This window comes from Ailuropoda melanoleuca, chromosome 5, assembly GCF_002007445.2.
Source record: "Ailuropoda melanoleuca isolate Jingjing chromosome 5, ASM200744v2, whole genome shotgun sequence".
Lineage (NCBI taxonomy): Eukaryota > Metazoa > Chordata > Mammalia > Carnivora > Ursidae > Ailuropoda > Ailuropoda melanoleuca.
In genome coordinates this window covers 114,691,575-114,710,012 of record NC_048222.1, presented here as the reverse complement: position 1 = coordinate 114,710,012, position 18,438 = coordinate 114,691,575, and the positions used below count along the sequence as shown (strand labels likewise).

At 34.8% G+C, this 18,438-nt stretch overlaps 1 protein-coding gene across 2 annotated transcripts in view; it reads left to right on the top strand.

Annotated features, from left to right (window-relative positions):
• NAA15 (N-alpha-acetyltransferase 15, NatA auxiliary subunit) overlaps positions 1 to 18,052 on the top strand; it is a 76,769-nt gene extending 58,717 nt beyond the window's left edge. The window contains exons 15-20 of one of the 2 annotated variants that reach the window (XM_002916140.4): positions 399 to 592; positions 4,939 to 5,047; positions 7,220 to 7,318; positions 12,184 to 12,330; positions 13,708 to 13,805; positions 15,606 to 18,052. In XM_002916140.4, coding sequence (XP_002916186.1) covers positions 399 to 592; positions 4,939 to 5,047; positions 7,220 to 7,318; positions 12,184 to 12,330; positions 13,708 to 13,805; positions 15,606 to 15,806 — 848 coding nt within the window. In that variant the 3' untranslated portion in view covers positions 15,807 to 18,052. The remainder of the gene's footprint in view (positions 1 to 398; positions 593 to 4,938; positions 5,048 to 7,219; positions 7,319 to 12,183; positions 12,331 to 13,707; positions 13,806 to 15,605) is intronic. The other variant, XM_034661593.1, reaches the window with a different exon arrangement.
• The last annotated feature ends 386 nt before the right edge of the window (positions 18,053 to 18,438 follow it).

Genomic DNA, 18,438 nt, shown 5'->3' with positions numbered 1-18,438 from the left:
ACAAGCAAAATACATGTCATAGTGGCAGCACTGAGTAGAGAATGAATAACTGACACGGTTAGAGAGGCATAACTAAGAAAAAGCATAGTATAAGGCCATAGAAATATCAGCTTGTTATTTCTAGAACTACAAGTATAATATTGCTGGAGGAACTCTTATGTTTTTTATGTTTTGCTGTGGTTATGGCACCAGGTCTCCACCTGGTTTCAGAACATTTTTTTGAAGAGATCACAGTGTTCTCTATCGAATGTGGAACCATTAAACGGCTAGGTACACATAGACACATGGACATGTATAACGTAATATTTTTTATGGGAGTTTTAATGGGAATGTTAAATTAGTGATCATTACTAACCTGATTAATATGCTTTAAATTAATTAATACATATTGTCTACAGCAAACATGTCTGACAAAGAACTAAAGAAGCTACGTAATAAACAAAGAAGAGCTCAAAAGAAAGCCCAGATAGAAGAGGAGAAAAAAAATGCAGAAAAAGAAAAGCAGCAGAGGAATCAGAAAAAGAAAAAGGATGATGATGATGAGGAAATTGGAGGTCCAAAAGAAGAACTTATCCCTGAGAAACTGGCCAAGGTACTTAATAATAGTGTTGAGCACAATTGAGTGAAATTTTGTGACCAGTTATTGTCATTTTATACTGTCTTATTCAACCAATTTGATTATATATTTTAGAATGAAAAATCATTTTAAATCTTAGCCTGTTATCCTTCCTTCTTTCGCTCTTTCCCTCTTTCTCTCTCTCTCTTTCTTTCTCCTGCTCATATTTCACATTTAAAACTTGGAATAATGATCCCGATCCAGAGTAATCTAGTATGGTATAGTGGAAAGTTTTGGCTTTTGAGTCATTCTGATCTGGGTCCACATATCAGCGCTTATACTTCACTGTGTGTTTTGGACACTTTGTCTGACCTCTCTGATGGTTTTCTCATGAATAAAATGGGACTTGGAAAAAATCCCTACTAGGCAGGATTAAAGGAACTATATGTACAAAGAATGAAGCATCTGTTATAAGTGGTAACATGCAACTTTTTATATTTAGACCAAATTGAGCTTAATAAAGGAAATGTTTGTGTATATCTCTCACCCATGTGTCAGTTTACAGTATTTCTTTACTGGACTTTGCTATTTTAACCTAATCTCTTTAAAAGTCCCTAAATATTTTCCCCCGAGCCAAAAATTATATCTGCTATTTTTAATCATTAAGCTGAAACCAAGGTATTCATTGTCAAATGAACCATTTTGATTAGTAACATACTTGTGCACTTTTCTTCTGACCCTTGGTGTTCAGCTACTGCATATGAAAATAATTGCATAGTTTATTATGTTAAAGCAGTAAATATAGTAAGCACATTGCCCTAGAGTTCAGTAGTAGCCTCACTAGTAGCTAAAAAATCAAAATCAGCTGCCTTATAACTAAGAAAAATTATAATACCTAATAAGTAGAGTTGGAAGATAGTTTTAGGATTGTATCAGAGCAGATGGACAATAATATCTCATAGCAGTATTGCTATCTAAGAACCAGAGAAATCTAGCTTGGATTTCAAAGGATATATTGACATCTTTTCACAGATAATTGTATAACTTCTAGGAAGAAAGATACTACCTTTTTATTGTTGGGAGTTTATTGGAAGAATACGCAGAGTAGTGAGGAAGCACAGAAAATTGCCTTTTAGACCTCATGGAGAATTGGAGTGTTTTTTAAGGATAGTATCAGCTTTAAGGGCCTTCCATCTTTATGCTTCAGCTTTATTACTACCACTTTTAATCACTGTCAGTGACTGTCTGCCACTACCATTCTTTCTACATGCTTTCTCTATAGCCCATGACTTTTCTTAATGACTTTTTTCTTTGTAACACTTTGTACCTTCCATTATACTTCTTAAAGAGAGAATTTACCCCCACAGAGCAGAATTCTTATACCAGGCTTCCTTATGACTATTGGGTTTTTCTTGTGTCCAGCTTATCATGGCTTCCTTTGGGCCAGATACCAAGTTATAGTCTAATTATTTATAGCTAGAGGTTTGTTGAGTCTCAGAGGAAAATAACGCCTACAGAAAGTGCTTTATTTGGAAAGAGCCCAGTGGAAGGTACCCACTTTCGTAGGCTGCTGTTTAATATATACTGTTCTTACCTGTTAGGCACATAACACACTTCTCTTCCTAGGGTAACTGCCTCCAGGATGCCCCCTTCTAATAGTATCCACCCTTACTTATATCCCCAGTGTTGTGGCAGCACTAGGTTACTCCAAGCCATCATAATAAGGTATGGCATTGTAGGCTGTTTTAAAAGTTGCCTGCCAAATCTGGATTTACAGTCTCTAGATTCTGATTTTTTGTAATCCTATATTTTACCATTCTTAATGTTATAAATGGTATATTTAGTGTCACCAATTCAGGATTTTATATATGTAATATAAAATAAAAGCATTATTATGTTAGCAGTAATTCCAGTTGAAAAAGGAAAATAGGAAGAGGTTTAGTGAGTTTAATATTCAGTTAACTGAGTATAAACCTGAAGTCTTTGTTTCTTCAACTTATCATGAGGCAGTAATTGGTATTTATGAGTTCCCTCATGTACCACCCATCCTATGTTCCTCCTTGCGTTCAGGTAGTATTCAGCTCAGCTGGATTATTTTTTTCCTTCTGTACACCCATATGTTCCTCCTTATTGTGTTCTTAGTATTCTGTCTGTATAGGGTTTAATAGTTTTAAACTCTCTGTTGCTATGCTGGGAGTATGGGGAGATGTATTCATATACAACATATTGTAATACGGATTAGACTTCACATCAGTTTATAAATTTAAAAATTACGTATGATCAAAACCGCCCTTGTAAATCTCTTATATTGCCCATCAACACAATGCAGTCCCATTCTGCATCTCTTTAAACTTAAGTAAATTAAAATCTTCGTGACTAGATGTAATTTTTTTTTTGAGACAGAAATGAATATGCATAATTCTGGCAATTTCATCCAGTACTCCACTCAGTGAACACAGGACCCCAACTGAGTATGAGACTGAGGAAGTATGATTACCATGTTTAGTCCATGTCAGTTCCTGTGTGCCTCTCCCAGTGTGAACATTTTGCTACTATGATTCTCATTTTGGTACTTAATATGGTTTTCATGCACAGAATGCAAACTAGTGATATATATTCATTTTTATATGTCTATCTCTACAACTTTAGGGATTTTTCAAGGGTAGTTTTGATGATACTTTTTTCCTTTTCCTTTTTTTTTGATCTTAAGCACTGATTTTAGAACTAATCCCTGTTGATATGCTTTTGTATATATAACTCCATACTTCATTATGTATATGAATGTAGAATGTAGTTAGCTTTATTGTGGTTATGTATATATGTTTAAACACTTAGATTTAGTGTGACAAAAATCTTACCTGTGCGAGGCACACAAACGTGGGGATAACAGATCCAGATTTTTTGTGGTGGCAAATGTTCTCATTTATTAGAATTGTAGGCAGAATTTCTCTTTTCTTTTTCCAAGTTTAAATGCTTGATTTTAGTTAAGTATAATGCTTGTATTGACTTAGCTTCTCTATATTCCTTGGTTCCATTTTGTGACAGCAGCCATATCTCCCTGGTAGCAAATTACCCTGGTCAATACAGTGATCCTCATTTCGGTCTGTACTCTGAAAGTCTTGAAAAACTTGATACAGCTCCATTACAGTTTCAGTTTGCAGTTCTTTACCTTTCCGTGGTAGACATTTCTCCCCTGTATACCACAAATCCCAACTCAATAGGACATAGAATCGTGGGAGTAAGAAGCAAAATATTTACAAATGTGTGAGAAATGCATACTTAGGAGGGCCCCTCTCTCCCCTTTGTCTCTTGGTATCTACAGCTAGTAGAGTGACAGCACCATATATTGATTTCTTGTTTAGAGCGTGTGTCCTTCAGAGTAATGCCAGCTGCTTTACGTGCTAGTATAAGGTAGCTTTGCTTAAGGTTTTCTTTTTGTTTTGTTTTTTTTTAATGCTGTGAAATAATTTCCTTAGCCATAATCTGTGTTGGTAAAACCACAATTACCATATTAGCAGAGCCATGTTGGACAGCTATGGCGAATCTAAATTCCATCAAGGATAAATTGTTAACTCCCTCTGTGATGAGACAAGGCAAATACAGGCATGGATGTTCAGTGCCTTTCTGATAAATCTGATATTGCCCTCCACCCCATCCCAGTCTACAGGGAAGAATTTTGTCCAGATACTCAGTGTAGGAGTGTAACAGTAACACAATTGTGTAGTAAACATACCTGCCCAGGAATTATTACAAGAATGTAATTAATATGACATTTATATAATTAATAAAGGGTGATAGAGACTGTTCGATAAAAATAAATCTTTTTAAATGCCATCTCACCATTAGTATGGCATTGGAATAAATATGGATTCTATAGAATTTGTATTAGAACAAAGCAAGATAGAATGGATATTGTACTGCTTTTTTTTAATAGCTTGATTGTACTTCACTTTGAATTTAGAAGGAATGTTGACTCGTTCTGTAGTATTCTCTCTCTTCCTTAACCCCTCTTCATCCTGTTTAACATCCTCCTCTGTCCTCCCCCCGCCCCACCCCTTGTCTGTCTTACCTGTTCATCTCACTGTCTTTCTTTTCCTGGTTCTGTTTTATCTTTCTCTTTACTTGTAGGATAGTTTCTCTCCAGAGATAATGTAATATCTATGGTTAAAAACCAGTGAAGATTTCTAGAGTTCAAAACCCCCTTCCTTTAGATTATGGGAGGTTAAAATATGACAGTATTTCTGGGTAATGGGTAAGTGATTTTTATCAAAAAGAAAAAAGAAAAAAAACCCAGAAAGGGAAGTGTTTTTAATAGAGAGAATAAGATCACGTCCTCCCCCCCACCTTGCTTCCATTTGTATAATATCTTTTATTTTTGTTAGGTTGAAACTCCATTGGAAGAAGCTATTAAATTTTTAACACCGTTGAAGAACTTGGTGAAGAACAAGATAGAAACGCATCTTTTTGCCTTTGAGATTTACTTTAGGAAAGGTAGGCAATTAGGGTTGGCCCTGATAAAATTGATCACTGTATTTCTTAGATATAGTCAACCAAATCCAGTAGTCTCACCACCGTAGGATTTTTTCCCAATGCAGCTTCTCATAGAAATGCCTGCTACGTGTACAAGATACTATGGGGAGGTATAATGATACTGTTAGCTCTCCTAAGACATTAAAATCAACAGTAGATACACAGATGTAACTAAGATTAAGGTCAAATATAGTAGTTACCATGTATGGGTGTGAATAAAATTAGTTAATGATACAGAGCTTAGATTAGTGCCTGATACAAAGGGAGCATTGAATAAATGTTGGTTATTATTAGCTGTTGTTAGAAGGTGTGGTGGTTAAGGTTTATCTTGAAAGATGGATTATATTTCTAAAAGAAAAGATGCATAGAAAGGAAGAGGATGCATTAAGAAAACACAAGTATGCTTAAATAATGTTGAGGTTGTTTGTCTTGCCTGAGTCAGGTAAAAGGTAAATGGAAGGTCTTGGTTGTCTTGTTTAGAATGCCTAGACTACATATAGATACTAAGACTTTGTGGTATTGAATTGCTGTAATCCAGGTGGTTCATTGAAAAAAAAGAAGTGTATCATTAAGGTGATGCATATGAAAAAAAGAGAAATTAGTAAGATCTGAACAAAGGTTGTTGCTCCAAGCAGTGTAACTGTTCTAAAAGAGATTGAATAAAATGGTATCTCTATAGAATATCCATTAAAAAATCATGTTTGTCCAAAGTAATTAATAATGTTGGGTAAAGGTTACTGTATAGCATTGCTTGGAAATATGACACAAAACTATAGTTTGATTTTAATTTTTACTAAGATATTTACATGGGTATGTAAGATAGAAAAAGGGCCATTCCAGGAAGAAATACATAAAAAAATAACAGATGGTCTGTTGATGGATTTGAGTGATGACAATGGTTTCCATTGTATTTGTTTTTCAAAATGATTGTGTTATAATTTGTAAAAGAAGTTTAATAAATAGTCCAATAATTTAGAAACTTTTAAAGAAAAGTTAATACAACTTCCCTTTTCTTTTTCTTTTTTTCTTTCTTTCTTTTTTTTTTTTATTTAGAGTGTGGGAGTAGTGGGGGGCTTGGTGGGGGAGAGGGAAAGAATCTTAAGCAATGCAGGGCTTGATCTCACGACCCTGAGATCATGACCTGAGCTGAAATCAAGAGTCAGACACTTAACCGACTGAGCCACCCAGGCGCCCCAATACAACAAATATTCTTAAATGGAATCCTGAAGTATAAAAAAGCTGTTCTGCTTAAAGTGGGGAAGGGCAATCTAAATTCCTTACAATTGGCTTCTTGGTTGTGTTCTAACCTCTGAAGGGCTCTTCAGCATTTGAAATTCACTGTAGTCATGTGAAATGGGTAGTAACAAAGGGTATGGCAGTATTTTTAGCTTTGTGAGTGTTGGAGTAAGGGAAAAAGAAGTGTTAGAGGAGCCTGGAGTTTTGAATTTTGTTATTTGGAGAATGGTACCAAATTAGGGAAGTCTTAACAAAGAGGTGATTTTAGATGGGACTTGGAAGTACAGTGAGTAATCAGGTGAAGTTTCCATTCAGCAGGTGGAAACACTACCGAAGCTTGGGAAACATGGGGGTGTGAGTGTGGGGATAGTATAGAAAGATATTAGAAATCACTGAAAACATAACCTTGGTGAATATTTTATCTTTTGAGGAGGAAGAGGAACCACAGATTGATTAGGAAAGGACACAAGTAGGAGGGAAACCATTTCACATGAATGTCACAGAACCCAAGAAGGGAGCTAGTTTGAAGTATAAACAATGAAGTTTTATAAGTAGTGCGAAAAAAACCTTTGTTTTGATTAAAGGAGGTTAAGAAATGAAATGGCTTCAAATTTTGTTTATATGGCATTAGTTCAATATTGTTGAATGCTGTCTAAATTTTTTGTACTTCACAAAACATTTTTTTCTTAAAAACATTTTTTCTTAAAGAATGTTGTATGGAAAATATTAGCTAATGTTGCTAAATCTGAGGAAATAATTTGCTTCACTCATGTTGCAGTTCAGTTTGATTGACTCTAAATTCGTTTCTCTATTTGTAATTCTCTAAATTAGTCCTCCAGAGGAGGGCAGCTTATTTTATCAAATGATCAAAATATATCTTACTTTTTCTTTTTATAGAAAAGTTTCTTTTGATGCTACAATCAGTAAAGAGGGCATTTGCTATTGATTCTAGTCATCCCTGGCTTCATGAGTGTATGATTCGACTCTTTAGTACTGGTATGTTTTTGTTTTACATTACTTAAGTATTTGATTACAGTAGTTGATAGTGACTGTATAAGTGATCTATATGTTTGTCATAAACTCATTTATTTTAAAGCTTGCATTTTAAATTAGCTAAGGGGAAAAGCAAGGTTTTCTCTTTGTGATAAAGGTCTTTATTTTAAGGTAGAAATGTTACTTGATTCTGATATATAGAACTGTTCAGCCTGAATATTTGAGAATCACTTCTGTTTCTGTTTCTAAAACGTTTCACGTAAGTTGGAATTTTGAATCATACTCATTGTGTAAAACTTTAATTGTTCTAAAATTGAAAAATCTCTTTGAAATTGTCTAGCTCTCTCCTTGTCTGTCTTCAGAATTCTTGGAGTCATAAAATTTTTGCTACTAAATATAGATTTAAAAGAACTTTAAGGCAATCACTACTTTTCAAATATTTTCATAGTAAGATCCGTATATTTTAATGTGAAGTAGAACTCCAGAATTTTAGAGTGTGAAAGGTGGAATTTTATGCTAATTATTTTTCATTTTATAGTTGAGAAATCTAGGACCTTAAAAGCTTAAGTAGGACTTATTCAAGGTCACACAAATAGTAATGAAGCAGGAATGAGAGCTCGGGTCTTTATATTGTTCTTTCTACTACAAAAGCTTTAAATTTAGAGTAAAGTACTCCTATAGTCAAGTGGTGGTGGTGGTTTGATTTTTAAGTGACTGGAGAAGGGAAATTGAATCTCTATAGAACAATCTGCAAATACATTAGGTAAATTACCTATCTCATTGCTGAATACTCAGCCACATATGAATCCATACATATCTAAATAATGAGATTAAAACAGTCATCCCAGTCTTTTGAAAAATGCTAAATTGTCCTGATTAAGAACACTGTTTTGACTTCTAAGTAAAACCTTACTTAAATTATATTTATGCTTGCCAAAAAAGTGATTCCTGTTATAGACACTGAATCATAGAGATGTTTTTCAATTTCTTAAATTATGAAAGAAATAACATAACCACCTTATAGAAAATAGAAGAAAGAATTGCTGTATTTAGAGAAAATTCAAAAATTTCTAGTCTCTCTTTTTGTATTAAAATTTTTTTGAAATCATGAGTCAGAAAATAAAGGCCAGGGCTGATGGCTTTTAAAACCATTCTTGTTTAGGATGGAGTGCATTTAAGCTGTTTTCAAAATTAATATACACATTTTGTATAGTCAACTCTTTCCTAAAAGGTAGGAAAATAATACATGTAAATCCTATGGATTTAGAGATTTCCCTTTGAAATAGGAATTAAAAGTGGCATATCTAAATATATTTGTTCATAGTATGTGCATGGATTGATGAACATATGACTGTTTTCTTGAAACAGTTGTTTCAGGAGTTAAAATGCTCATGGACTTCAGAAGAACAAAGGCAGGATGATCCTGATGTAAAAGTAGAATTATTTAGTGTTCCTGTTAGCTATGCCAGTTGCTCCAAATGTTTAGCTGACAGCATTGTCAGGAAGAGAGTTACAAAGTAATTCTTATTTTGACTAAATTTAGGCAATAAAGTGGTAATTTGGAGTGATAAAGATGCACTGTGTCTTTAAAAAACTTTCAAGAAATTGGGTAGACCTCTTATTAACTTTGTTAAGAACAGGTGTGTACTCTATAAAAATACTTGAGAAACTACAGAAACATAGAGGAGGGGCATCTTTGATATACCCCACAGGGTTCCTTTAGTATATTTGGTACTTAAAAAAAAAATTAACTTTGAAGTAAGTTTTCAAGAACACATTTGTCATGTCAAGTTATATTGTACTAACTCCTTCTTTACAAAGAAATTTTCACGTAACTCTTTTCTGGGAAGTATGGGGTTAAAAGGTGCGTCGACACCTATTTTATTATGGAAACTTCTCTAAGTAAATATAGTTATTTTAGCCTCGTTATCAGTACCCTCCAAATCTTTAGAATGTTGTTATACTACCAAAGTAATTAGTATCTGCTACATAAAGTAATTTCCCATATAGGTCATCTTCCTCTCCCCCTTTTAATTATGAAGATGATTTTCAAGTTTTTCTTTCTTTCTTTCTTTCTTTCTTTCTTTCTTTCTTTCTTTCTTTCTTTCTTTCTTTTTGGATTTATAGGATTTAGAGCAATTTAAAATACACTTCTGCTTGGTGCTAAGTAAAAGATAGGAGCTTAGACATTGAATTGTTCTATTATTCGCTTACATGCTTTTAAAATGACTGGTCATCTTGTTCTACAGTGAATCTTTTGTCTTTTCCTCTCATTTGTACAAACTCCTTTCTTCTTTTATCTGCAGATCGTTTTTCTTCTGTACTTATGCATTTCTCTCCTAAAAACTTCGTTAATACTCTCATTTACCTATTCTCCTATTTTGAGTGGTAATCACTTAATAGGTTGTGCTTTAACCTAGTAGTGAGTAGTCTTTATCTCACACAAAATATGAGCATTTTCTACCTAAATTATTAACGAAAATGCCAGCTAGCCTAGGAACCCAGGGAAATTCTTTTTGCTAAGAATCCACTTCCTTTTCACTGTGACTTTTAACCATTGATGATTACTAAATTTCTTTAATCTGCTAATAAGCTAATAGCATGAACCAAACTTTAATTTTAAGATGTCAAAAGACTCAAAAGCCTCTTAGATAAGGTTTTATTACCCTTCCCTCATTCAAGTATTACTTTTCCATGATTCACAAGACATTATTTTATCAGACGATAGGAAGATAAGTAGTCTGGGATTTTTTATTTTCCTGGGACTTCAGTATTTTTTTTGTTAGTTTTAATCACTTTCAAAGGATGTTTAGATTGATCCCGCAGTCCACTAGTCTTTAGCAATAAAAGCTTATCTAATAGACGTGTGACATTTGAGGTTGCCCCTTTCCTTAAAGATACAAGTAAAATTCCATTCTATAGAATCCCATATAGCATTCTAAGTTATACTGCAGCAGATTTTTTTTTTTTGGTTATTAGTATCTTCCTGGAAATTACAGTTCCAATCTACATAATGTAGGGGAGCAAACAGAATCAGCCTCAAACATTTTGTGAGTTAGTGAGGAAATGTTTTTGGAAATAGCTCTTAATGGAAGTTGGGAGTTATATAAATATTTCCTCTTTATATATTTCAAGTATATGTATATTTGTTTTTAATTGTGTGGACTTTTTAAAAAATCAGTTTTGATTTTTCTGGGGACATCGTTTTAATCTGAGAAAAACAAATTTAATAAAGGTAGTAAAAAAACATGAAAAGCTTAGCTCCCACCTATAACCAACTCTAATGTTGTTTACTTTCCCATCTGTATATAGTGTCTGGAAAGCACTTCATGCAAACCAACAAAGCCCATGGAAATAACATAGTTTATAGAAAACCTGTGGTTTTGACATAATGTCCATTGTAATTGGCTATAATCTATTTTACCAACTTTCTTTTCAGTTCTCTCTGCACTCCTGCTTCCCCTGAAAAACAAATACTGATAAATTGCAAAAGCCAAGTTGAAAGTACAGCCATAATAGAGGTTAAGCTAAATTCTTTGTAACTCATTTAATTGAAAAAAAAAAAAAACACATTTAATTGAACCACTCATTTCTATAGAATGATAGAAGAGATGTTATTTAACCAACAAAGGGCATATCAGTCAATTATTCAGGTACTATTTATGTGTAAAACATTTCATACAGATGTTTACTTATCAAGAGTTCAGTGTTTTTTAAGCTTACGGTAGTGATCCATTAGGGAGTTAATGAAGGCAGTTTAGTGAATCATTACTACCATTTGAAAATCTAAAATAGAATGGAGTAGAAAATAGCAGAATGCATAGCACAAAGTTAGGGTTAGTGTTCTGTGCAGCTTTTGCTTCACATAATGAGCTATGTATATAGGATACATATTCCTCAGTACAACATTTGAAAGTTCCTAACCATAAGGAAAATATATTTTCAATCTATGATAGTTCCTAACCATAAGGAAAATATATTTTCAATCTATTATAAAAGTAATAACAGTTTATTGAATTACATATTTAGCTATTATAAGTTCTTTTATATATAACTTTTACTTACTGTGATCATTTTAGGTTGGGTATTTCCTTAATTTTACAGGTCAAGAAATAAGTTCAGAGAGGTTGTGACTTGTCCAAGCCTAGATCCATACCCAGGTCTGTCTGGCTCAAAGCTTCAGACTATCTCTCTATACCAAAATAATAATTGAAGAATAAGCATACTGAAATTCAGTCAGAGAGTTTGGGAGGTCAGCTTTTCCATCTCTAAATTCCAAGCCCTGGGAATATGATTACTAGCATGTATTCATTACAGGAAAATACTTTGGTGGTCCTTTGGAATTTATTATACAGTGATAACTCAGTTTACATACATGAAGCTAATCATGTTTTCTTTTAAAATTGATAAATTTTGTAATGGCCTTATTTGGGTATGGGAGATGGAGGTGAGGAAAATTCTGTTGTATTCAGCACTGCGTAATTGCTGTGGCAGTATTTATCAGGTAGGTGTCATCAAAGCCCCTATTTGACAGACTTGATTTAAAGTTGAGGGGGGCAGCCCCTTGGGGCTTAGAAGGCTACAGAGTTACATCCTTCATTTTCTGTTTTGCTTTCTGTTTTTTTCTGAAAATGAATCATTTATCATAATGAAATGTCTTTGAATGCCATTAGAAAATCATATTATTCTGACACACATTCTTTACATTTATATAATAAGCTCTTTAAATGTTGAATTATAAGTAGGTTCATCTAGTTTTTACGTATAATTGCTTTATTTATTAGACTCTTGAGGTAGATAATTTTTTAACTTCTGCAAACCATATCGGAGTTACCTATTAATTGAGTTTGTTTTTCATTTGTTCCAAGCAGTGTGTGAAAGTAAAGATTTATCTGATACAGTTAGAACAGTATTAAAACAAGAAATGAATCGTCTTTTTGGAGCAACGAATCCAAAGAATTTTAATGAAACTTTTCTGAAAAGGAATTCTGATTCATTGCCACACCGATTATCAGGTAATCATGTTACTTTCTTTTTATCTTAGCCTTCTTCTTCTTTTTTTTTAAGATTTATTTATTTGACAGAGAGACAGATAGCCAGCGAGAGAGGGAACACAAGCAGGGGGAGTGGGAGAGGAGGAAGCAGGCTCCCAGCGGAGCCGGAAGCCCCATGCAGGGCTCGATCCCAGAACCCTGGTATCACGCCCTGAGCCAAAGGCAGACACTTAATGACTGAACCACCCAGGTGCCCCATCTTTTTATCTTAGCCTTCTAAAACAATTTCAGTTTTTAGCTAATGGATTAGTGACAAGGTTACACATTTCTCACATGGAAGGGGCATTATGATTATCTCACATTTTAGTCTTATGAAAATAGGCAGCTCAAATATGCTTTCTATAGGGGCGCCTGGGTGGCTCAGTCGTTAAGCGTCTGCCTTCGGCTCAGGGCGTGATCCCGGCGTTATGGGATCGAGCCCCACATCAGGCTCCTCCGCTAGGAGCCTGCTTCTTCCTTTCCCACTCCCTCTGCGTGTGTTCCCTCTCTCGCTGGCTGTCTCTCTGTCTGTCAAATAATTAAAAAATATATACTTTCTATAAATCTTCAGATTTTTTAGACAAAGTTATTGTGAATCAAGGTCAGTAGTTTCTCCTGGTTCAGCATAGTCTTTACAACAAAGCAAGTATACTGCTTTTATCTGTACATTACATATAATGAAGGAGGGTGGAGCTTTCTGTTTTTTTCTTTCTCCCTTCAGCATGCTCTTAAAATTCACTTGGGTGTGACCATCATCTTCTATTTCCCACGCTTATGTAAAATATTAAACCGAGCAATGCAAAACACCTGAAACCATTTCACAGGCAGAAGTCTGTGCCAGCAGTCCGAAGTCTGGACTTGATGGGACCGTGTGGGTAGTGCTTTAGGAGGATGCTTTTAGAAAACCTGGCTAAGAAGCCCAGCAGCTTTGTGTGCCTTTGTGGAATTCTGAATTCAGCTTTTTGGCTCATACCATCAAGGTTGGGTATCTCCCTCCTCCTACATCTGCAGCCTCACTTCATTAAGTGGAGTATTCCCCTCAGCCCCAAATTATGTTCATTTTAGAAAGAAGCAGACTATCCATAGTCCCCCTACACAGAGACAACTATTATTAGAATATTTTATTTCTTCATAATTTTTTTTACTTTAATCCCTAAGTTAGGCTATTTTTGGTCTGTCCTCTCAGGTTTTTTGTTTTTTTTTTTTTAAACAGTGTTTCAAATGGCTGTTCTCATTTTTCTAATAAAGTGCCACACTCTGTGTGCCCATGTATGTTACATTTTATATTTGAAAGGATAGAGGATAAGATGCTGGTTTTACTTTGGAATAAAGCATATTTCCTTTTTTCTTCTCCTTTAGCTGCCAAAATGGTATATTATTTAGATCCGTCTAGTCAGAAGCGAGCTGTAGAGTTGGCAACAACACTTGATGAATCCCTCACTAACAGAAACCTCCAGGTAAAGAGTTTCTCATAATCTCTCTCTTTTTTCATAAACTCTATTAGAGTACCTGACTACTTTCTGTTTCTCTTTTCACAAAGAGAATAATTTTCACCAAATAATTGTTTTTTGTTATTTATGCATACTGTTTACCAAACCGTTATGAATCCACATCAGAAACTAACCTTATCTTGAATTTATTTAGGATTGTCTGTGTGTGCACACATACACAGCAGGCTACTTGGCATCCAAGAACTAGTTCCACATCTATTACTTAGAATATTTTTTTCTAGAAATGTGTTTTAGTAAAATCATATATATATGTAATATATATATGTAATATATATATTATATATATATTCCGTAGTTTAGATATCAGTTCATTCATATCTGTGCATTTTTTTGAAGATTTATTTATTTTAGAGAGAGTGAGAGAGCGTTTGTGTAAGTGGGAGAGAGGGGCAGAGGGGGAGGGAGAATCCCAAGCAGACTCCTCGCACAGGGCAGCTCAGTCTCACCACTCCGACATCATGAACCAAGCCAAAATCAAGAGTCAGATGCCCTTCCAACTGAGCTACCTAGGTGCCCCCATAGCTGTGCATTTCAGTAGTCTCTGTGAGGATTTTTTTTTTTTTTAAGATTTATTTATTTACTGAGAGACCGTGAGCATGCACACACGCAGGAGGGGTGGGGAGGAAGAAGAGAATCTTAAGCAGACTCATACTGAGCCCCATGCAGGGCTGGATGTCACCACCCTAAGATCACTACCTGAGCTGAAACCAAGAGTCAGTCACTTAACTGACTGTACCACCCAGGCACCCCCTCACAGTGAAGATTCTGACATTTTGAAGATGTATGTGCCAGGTGTCAAATTAAAACACTCGTTTTATAACTTTTATTGTAACATGAGATTAAGTGGAATAAAAGATATATGGGTGTGTTGCAAAATACAGATTCTAGTTTCGACTAAAACCAAAGGATAGTGCTACTTCCTGTGATAATTGGCCAGATAAAGTAAGCATTTGATATATTCCTTTAATAGCATATGGAGGAAATAGCATTGAAGAAACATTTGAATTATTGATTGCTAATTAATACGTTACTTAGATTAGAACATCTCTAGACTGGCAAAGTTGTTGGATACTATATATCTACAAACTATGTAATGTTTTCCAAGTGAAAAGATGAAGAAATAAAACATGGGAAATGCAAGTCAACATGAAATATTTTAAAATATAAGAAGATATACTAAGGGGTTTGGTTAAAACAGTTACCAGTTTTCATGAACAAATTTTTCTTGCGTATATGCTCCTTTGGTTTGAGACTTCTCCTGCTTAGTTAGTGGAGAAACTTAAAATTTGATTACAGTGGTGAAAAGCAGTGTTTGATATTGCCAACTGTCTCTGAGCCTCTTTAAAAAAGAAAAAAAAAACTGTAAAAGTTGTAAGTAACCGACATTAGCATGGAAATTTTGACATTCATACATAGGGCTATCCTGGGCTGAGGCAGGGTTGCCGTCTGGGGTCAAGCACTTGCTAAGAGTGAGTGTGTCTTTAAATGCAGCGCCCTACACACTTTGCTTGCCCAACAAGCAAGTCCTGGCCCTGTTTATAAATTCATGCTTTTGTATAAACCCTGCAACTCCAAAGAAATGAATTCTTACGGAATGTATATGTGAGAGTAAAATGCTTTTGTGTATCTTAAATGTGTACATTTGCCCTTCGTTTAGAAAATCTGTGGATAACGAAATGTCTAATGAATTCACAGTGAAAACTTCTTTTTTGAAAAGTTATAACATGACCTTTTCTCTTTCTTTAGACATGTATGGAGGTATTAGAAGCCTTGTGTGATGGTAGCCTAGGAGACTGTAAAGAAGCTGCTGAAGTTTATAGAGCAAATTGTCATAAGCTTTTCCCTTATGCTTTGGCTTTCATGCCTCCTGGATATGAAGAGGATATGAAGATCACAGTTAATGGAGATAGTTCTGCGGAAACTGAAGAACTGGCCAATGAAATTTGAACATCATTAAACAAGCAAATGGAATGACTTTGGACCATATCTAGTGTATAATATTTTTGTCACGCACCTGCTGCATTGCTCTGACTTACACAGAATGAGAAGAGTAAATGTTCTTGCCTTCAAATAGTGTTTTACTTTTTTTATCCTGCTGAAAAAGTATATATAAAATATCTAACATATTACAGGATATAGGTTCAGTTTCTTAAAAAATTAAAAGCTGCTAAAATTGAGGGATTAAAAAAAGATACCTTATTCTATTCCTACCTACCCACCCATGTTTTTTAACTAATTTATATAAAATCTGGAGGCTGTTACAGCTAACAAAGCAGGTGTGTGGCAGAAATATTACTTTAAAATTTGTCTTGTGAGATTTTACTATATCTCAGACAGCATAAACGCTGTTTTAGCACTGGATTCTTTCACTGAGCACAAAGAGTTGTTGGGGCTTTAGCATCTGACTGATTTTGTTACGGGGTTGATTCTGACCATAGGAAGTATGCAATGTGAATCACTATTTACAGAGAAACCTACAACAGATGCTTGATGTTGTAGAAGCTGGGACATATAGATACCAAGCAGAATTATAAGAAACCTAGAGGGTGTTCAATACGCTTGTTGTGTTTCCAAAATTCACTGTACATGATCAGTTTGGTGTTCTTGTACCACAGTTTTTAACTGAAGGAACCAGTTGGAACAATCTCAATTTTAACTAAAACTTGAAGAACTAAAATAGCAATGCAAACCTTTCAGCATTGTTTTGGCCAAACTTGTTAAAACTGTAATGCAAGAACCAAATGCACTGTGATGTGGCACCAACTAATTAGCACGCATGAATTTTTTCACCCAGGAGTGAAAAAAGAAAATCTACCATGGCTTGAAGTTAAAGAGCAGAACTCCTGACTACCATTCTATGACTGATCAAGAGACTAATAGTTAAAAACCTCAGCAGGCCTTGTTCACGATATGCAGAAAAAAAGTGCTGCAGTTTAGATACCTCTGGAATTTTTCCACAGTGTCACAGGTTTGTAATACTTGAAGCCCTACATTTCTAAGAATATATTTCTTGCTCAGTTGTTTCAGGCAAGCCCAAGACTTTGTAATTTTTAAAGGGCCCAAGATTTTTTTTTCAATAACAGACCAGCTTCTTTTTCCTGCAGTTACAGATGTAATTTCCTTTTTGTTGTCAAACATAAGGTACCAAATATGATGCAATAAATTGTTTTGAAAAACAGTTGTGTGAATATTTCAACTAATCTGTGTTGGGCTTCTGTGAAAATACACAGGTGGAAACAGAGGTGCAAGCCAGAGGCAGTGTAATGTGCTGTACAACTAGTGCCGATGGGAGCGTTTAGAATGGGCCGAGTGCCGATGTCAGGGAACTCCATAATGCAGGGGTAGTGCTGCTCCTGCATTCAGATTTCAGTGAGGGCCAGGATGGTGGCAGGTACTATGAATGTAATTCCTAACTTATCATTTGAAAGGAAAACTGTAAACTGCAATTTTGATGGAGAAAACGAGCCTTAAAATGTTAAACCTGTATTCTGAGAACTGGCCTCGGGCTCAATATTCTCATTACGTTTGCAAGATCTGAGCAAATTAAGTATAAAGTGAATCAACTGTATATATAATTGACCTTTTTGTGGTACTTTTAGTTTATAGGAAGTATATTCTAAAGGGAATTTTCAGGAGACCTTGTCCTTCTACTGATTGAACAGTTGTGCTAAACTCAACCTTTCATAGTACATGACCTGCATTCCGCGTCCCAGTCTAACGATTTAGTGATGTAAAGAGAAGTACAAACTGAACTCCAGTGCTTTGTTATGTTTTCTTAACCAGCCCTGTCTCAGGAACATCTTAACAGATGGCAAAAAAAAACAAAAACAAAAACAAAAAACAAACTTTTTTTCAACTTCTCCTGTGAGTGGCAACTGAAGTTCTTATTGTTGGGAAAGAACACTAGTGCTACCTCTGCCACTACTGAGGTGTTGGGAGGAGGCACCAGCCATATAATAGGGGGTGTATGTGTGAATTATGTTTAAACTCTACTGTATATTGAAATGAAATTCATATATTTGTCTTGATAATGTTCAAATGATGTAGATTGTCTTAGGATGAAAATTCATAAATACTCAGAACTCTTGATGCAGATGCCACCCGTGAGGAGCTAAATTCCTAACATGTATATTGTACTCCAACCCAATTTTACTGGAACTATTGAATAAATATTTTATTTTCTTTCAGGTTTACTTGATAGTGGATACATTGTCTGGTGTCAGAGGACCTTGACAGGGTTCATTTTATGTCCAGACAGCACCCCTACAACATTGTACTGTACTGTCTTGCTCTGAGTAGTATCAACTGGATCATCTCACATTTGCCTCATTCACTCTTAATTCCAAATGATACTGTGGGGGGAAAACAGGGTTAGAAAAACAAGTGGGGAAAAAATGCAGTGATGTTGTATTCTAAACAAGTGCCTTATGTTTATTGCTGAGAACTGGTGTTAGCAACCCTTTTCAGAAGAAAGGGTCCCTTGACCTGTATTAACATAGGAAAGTAAAGTTATTTTTGTTTTTCTTTATATTTAGTACTCTTGTCATTTCTCATTTAAAAATTAAATTCTGACTAGGTT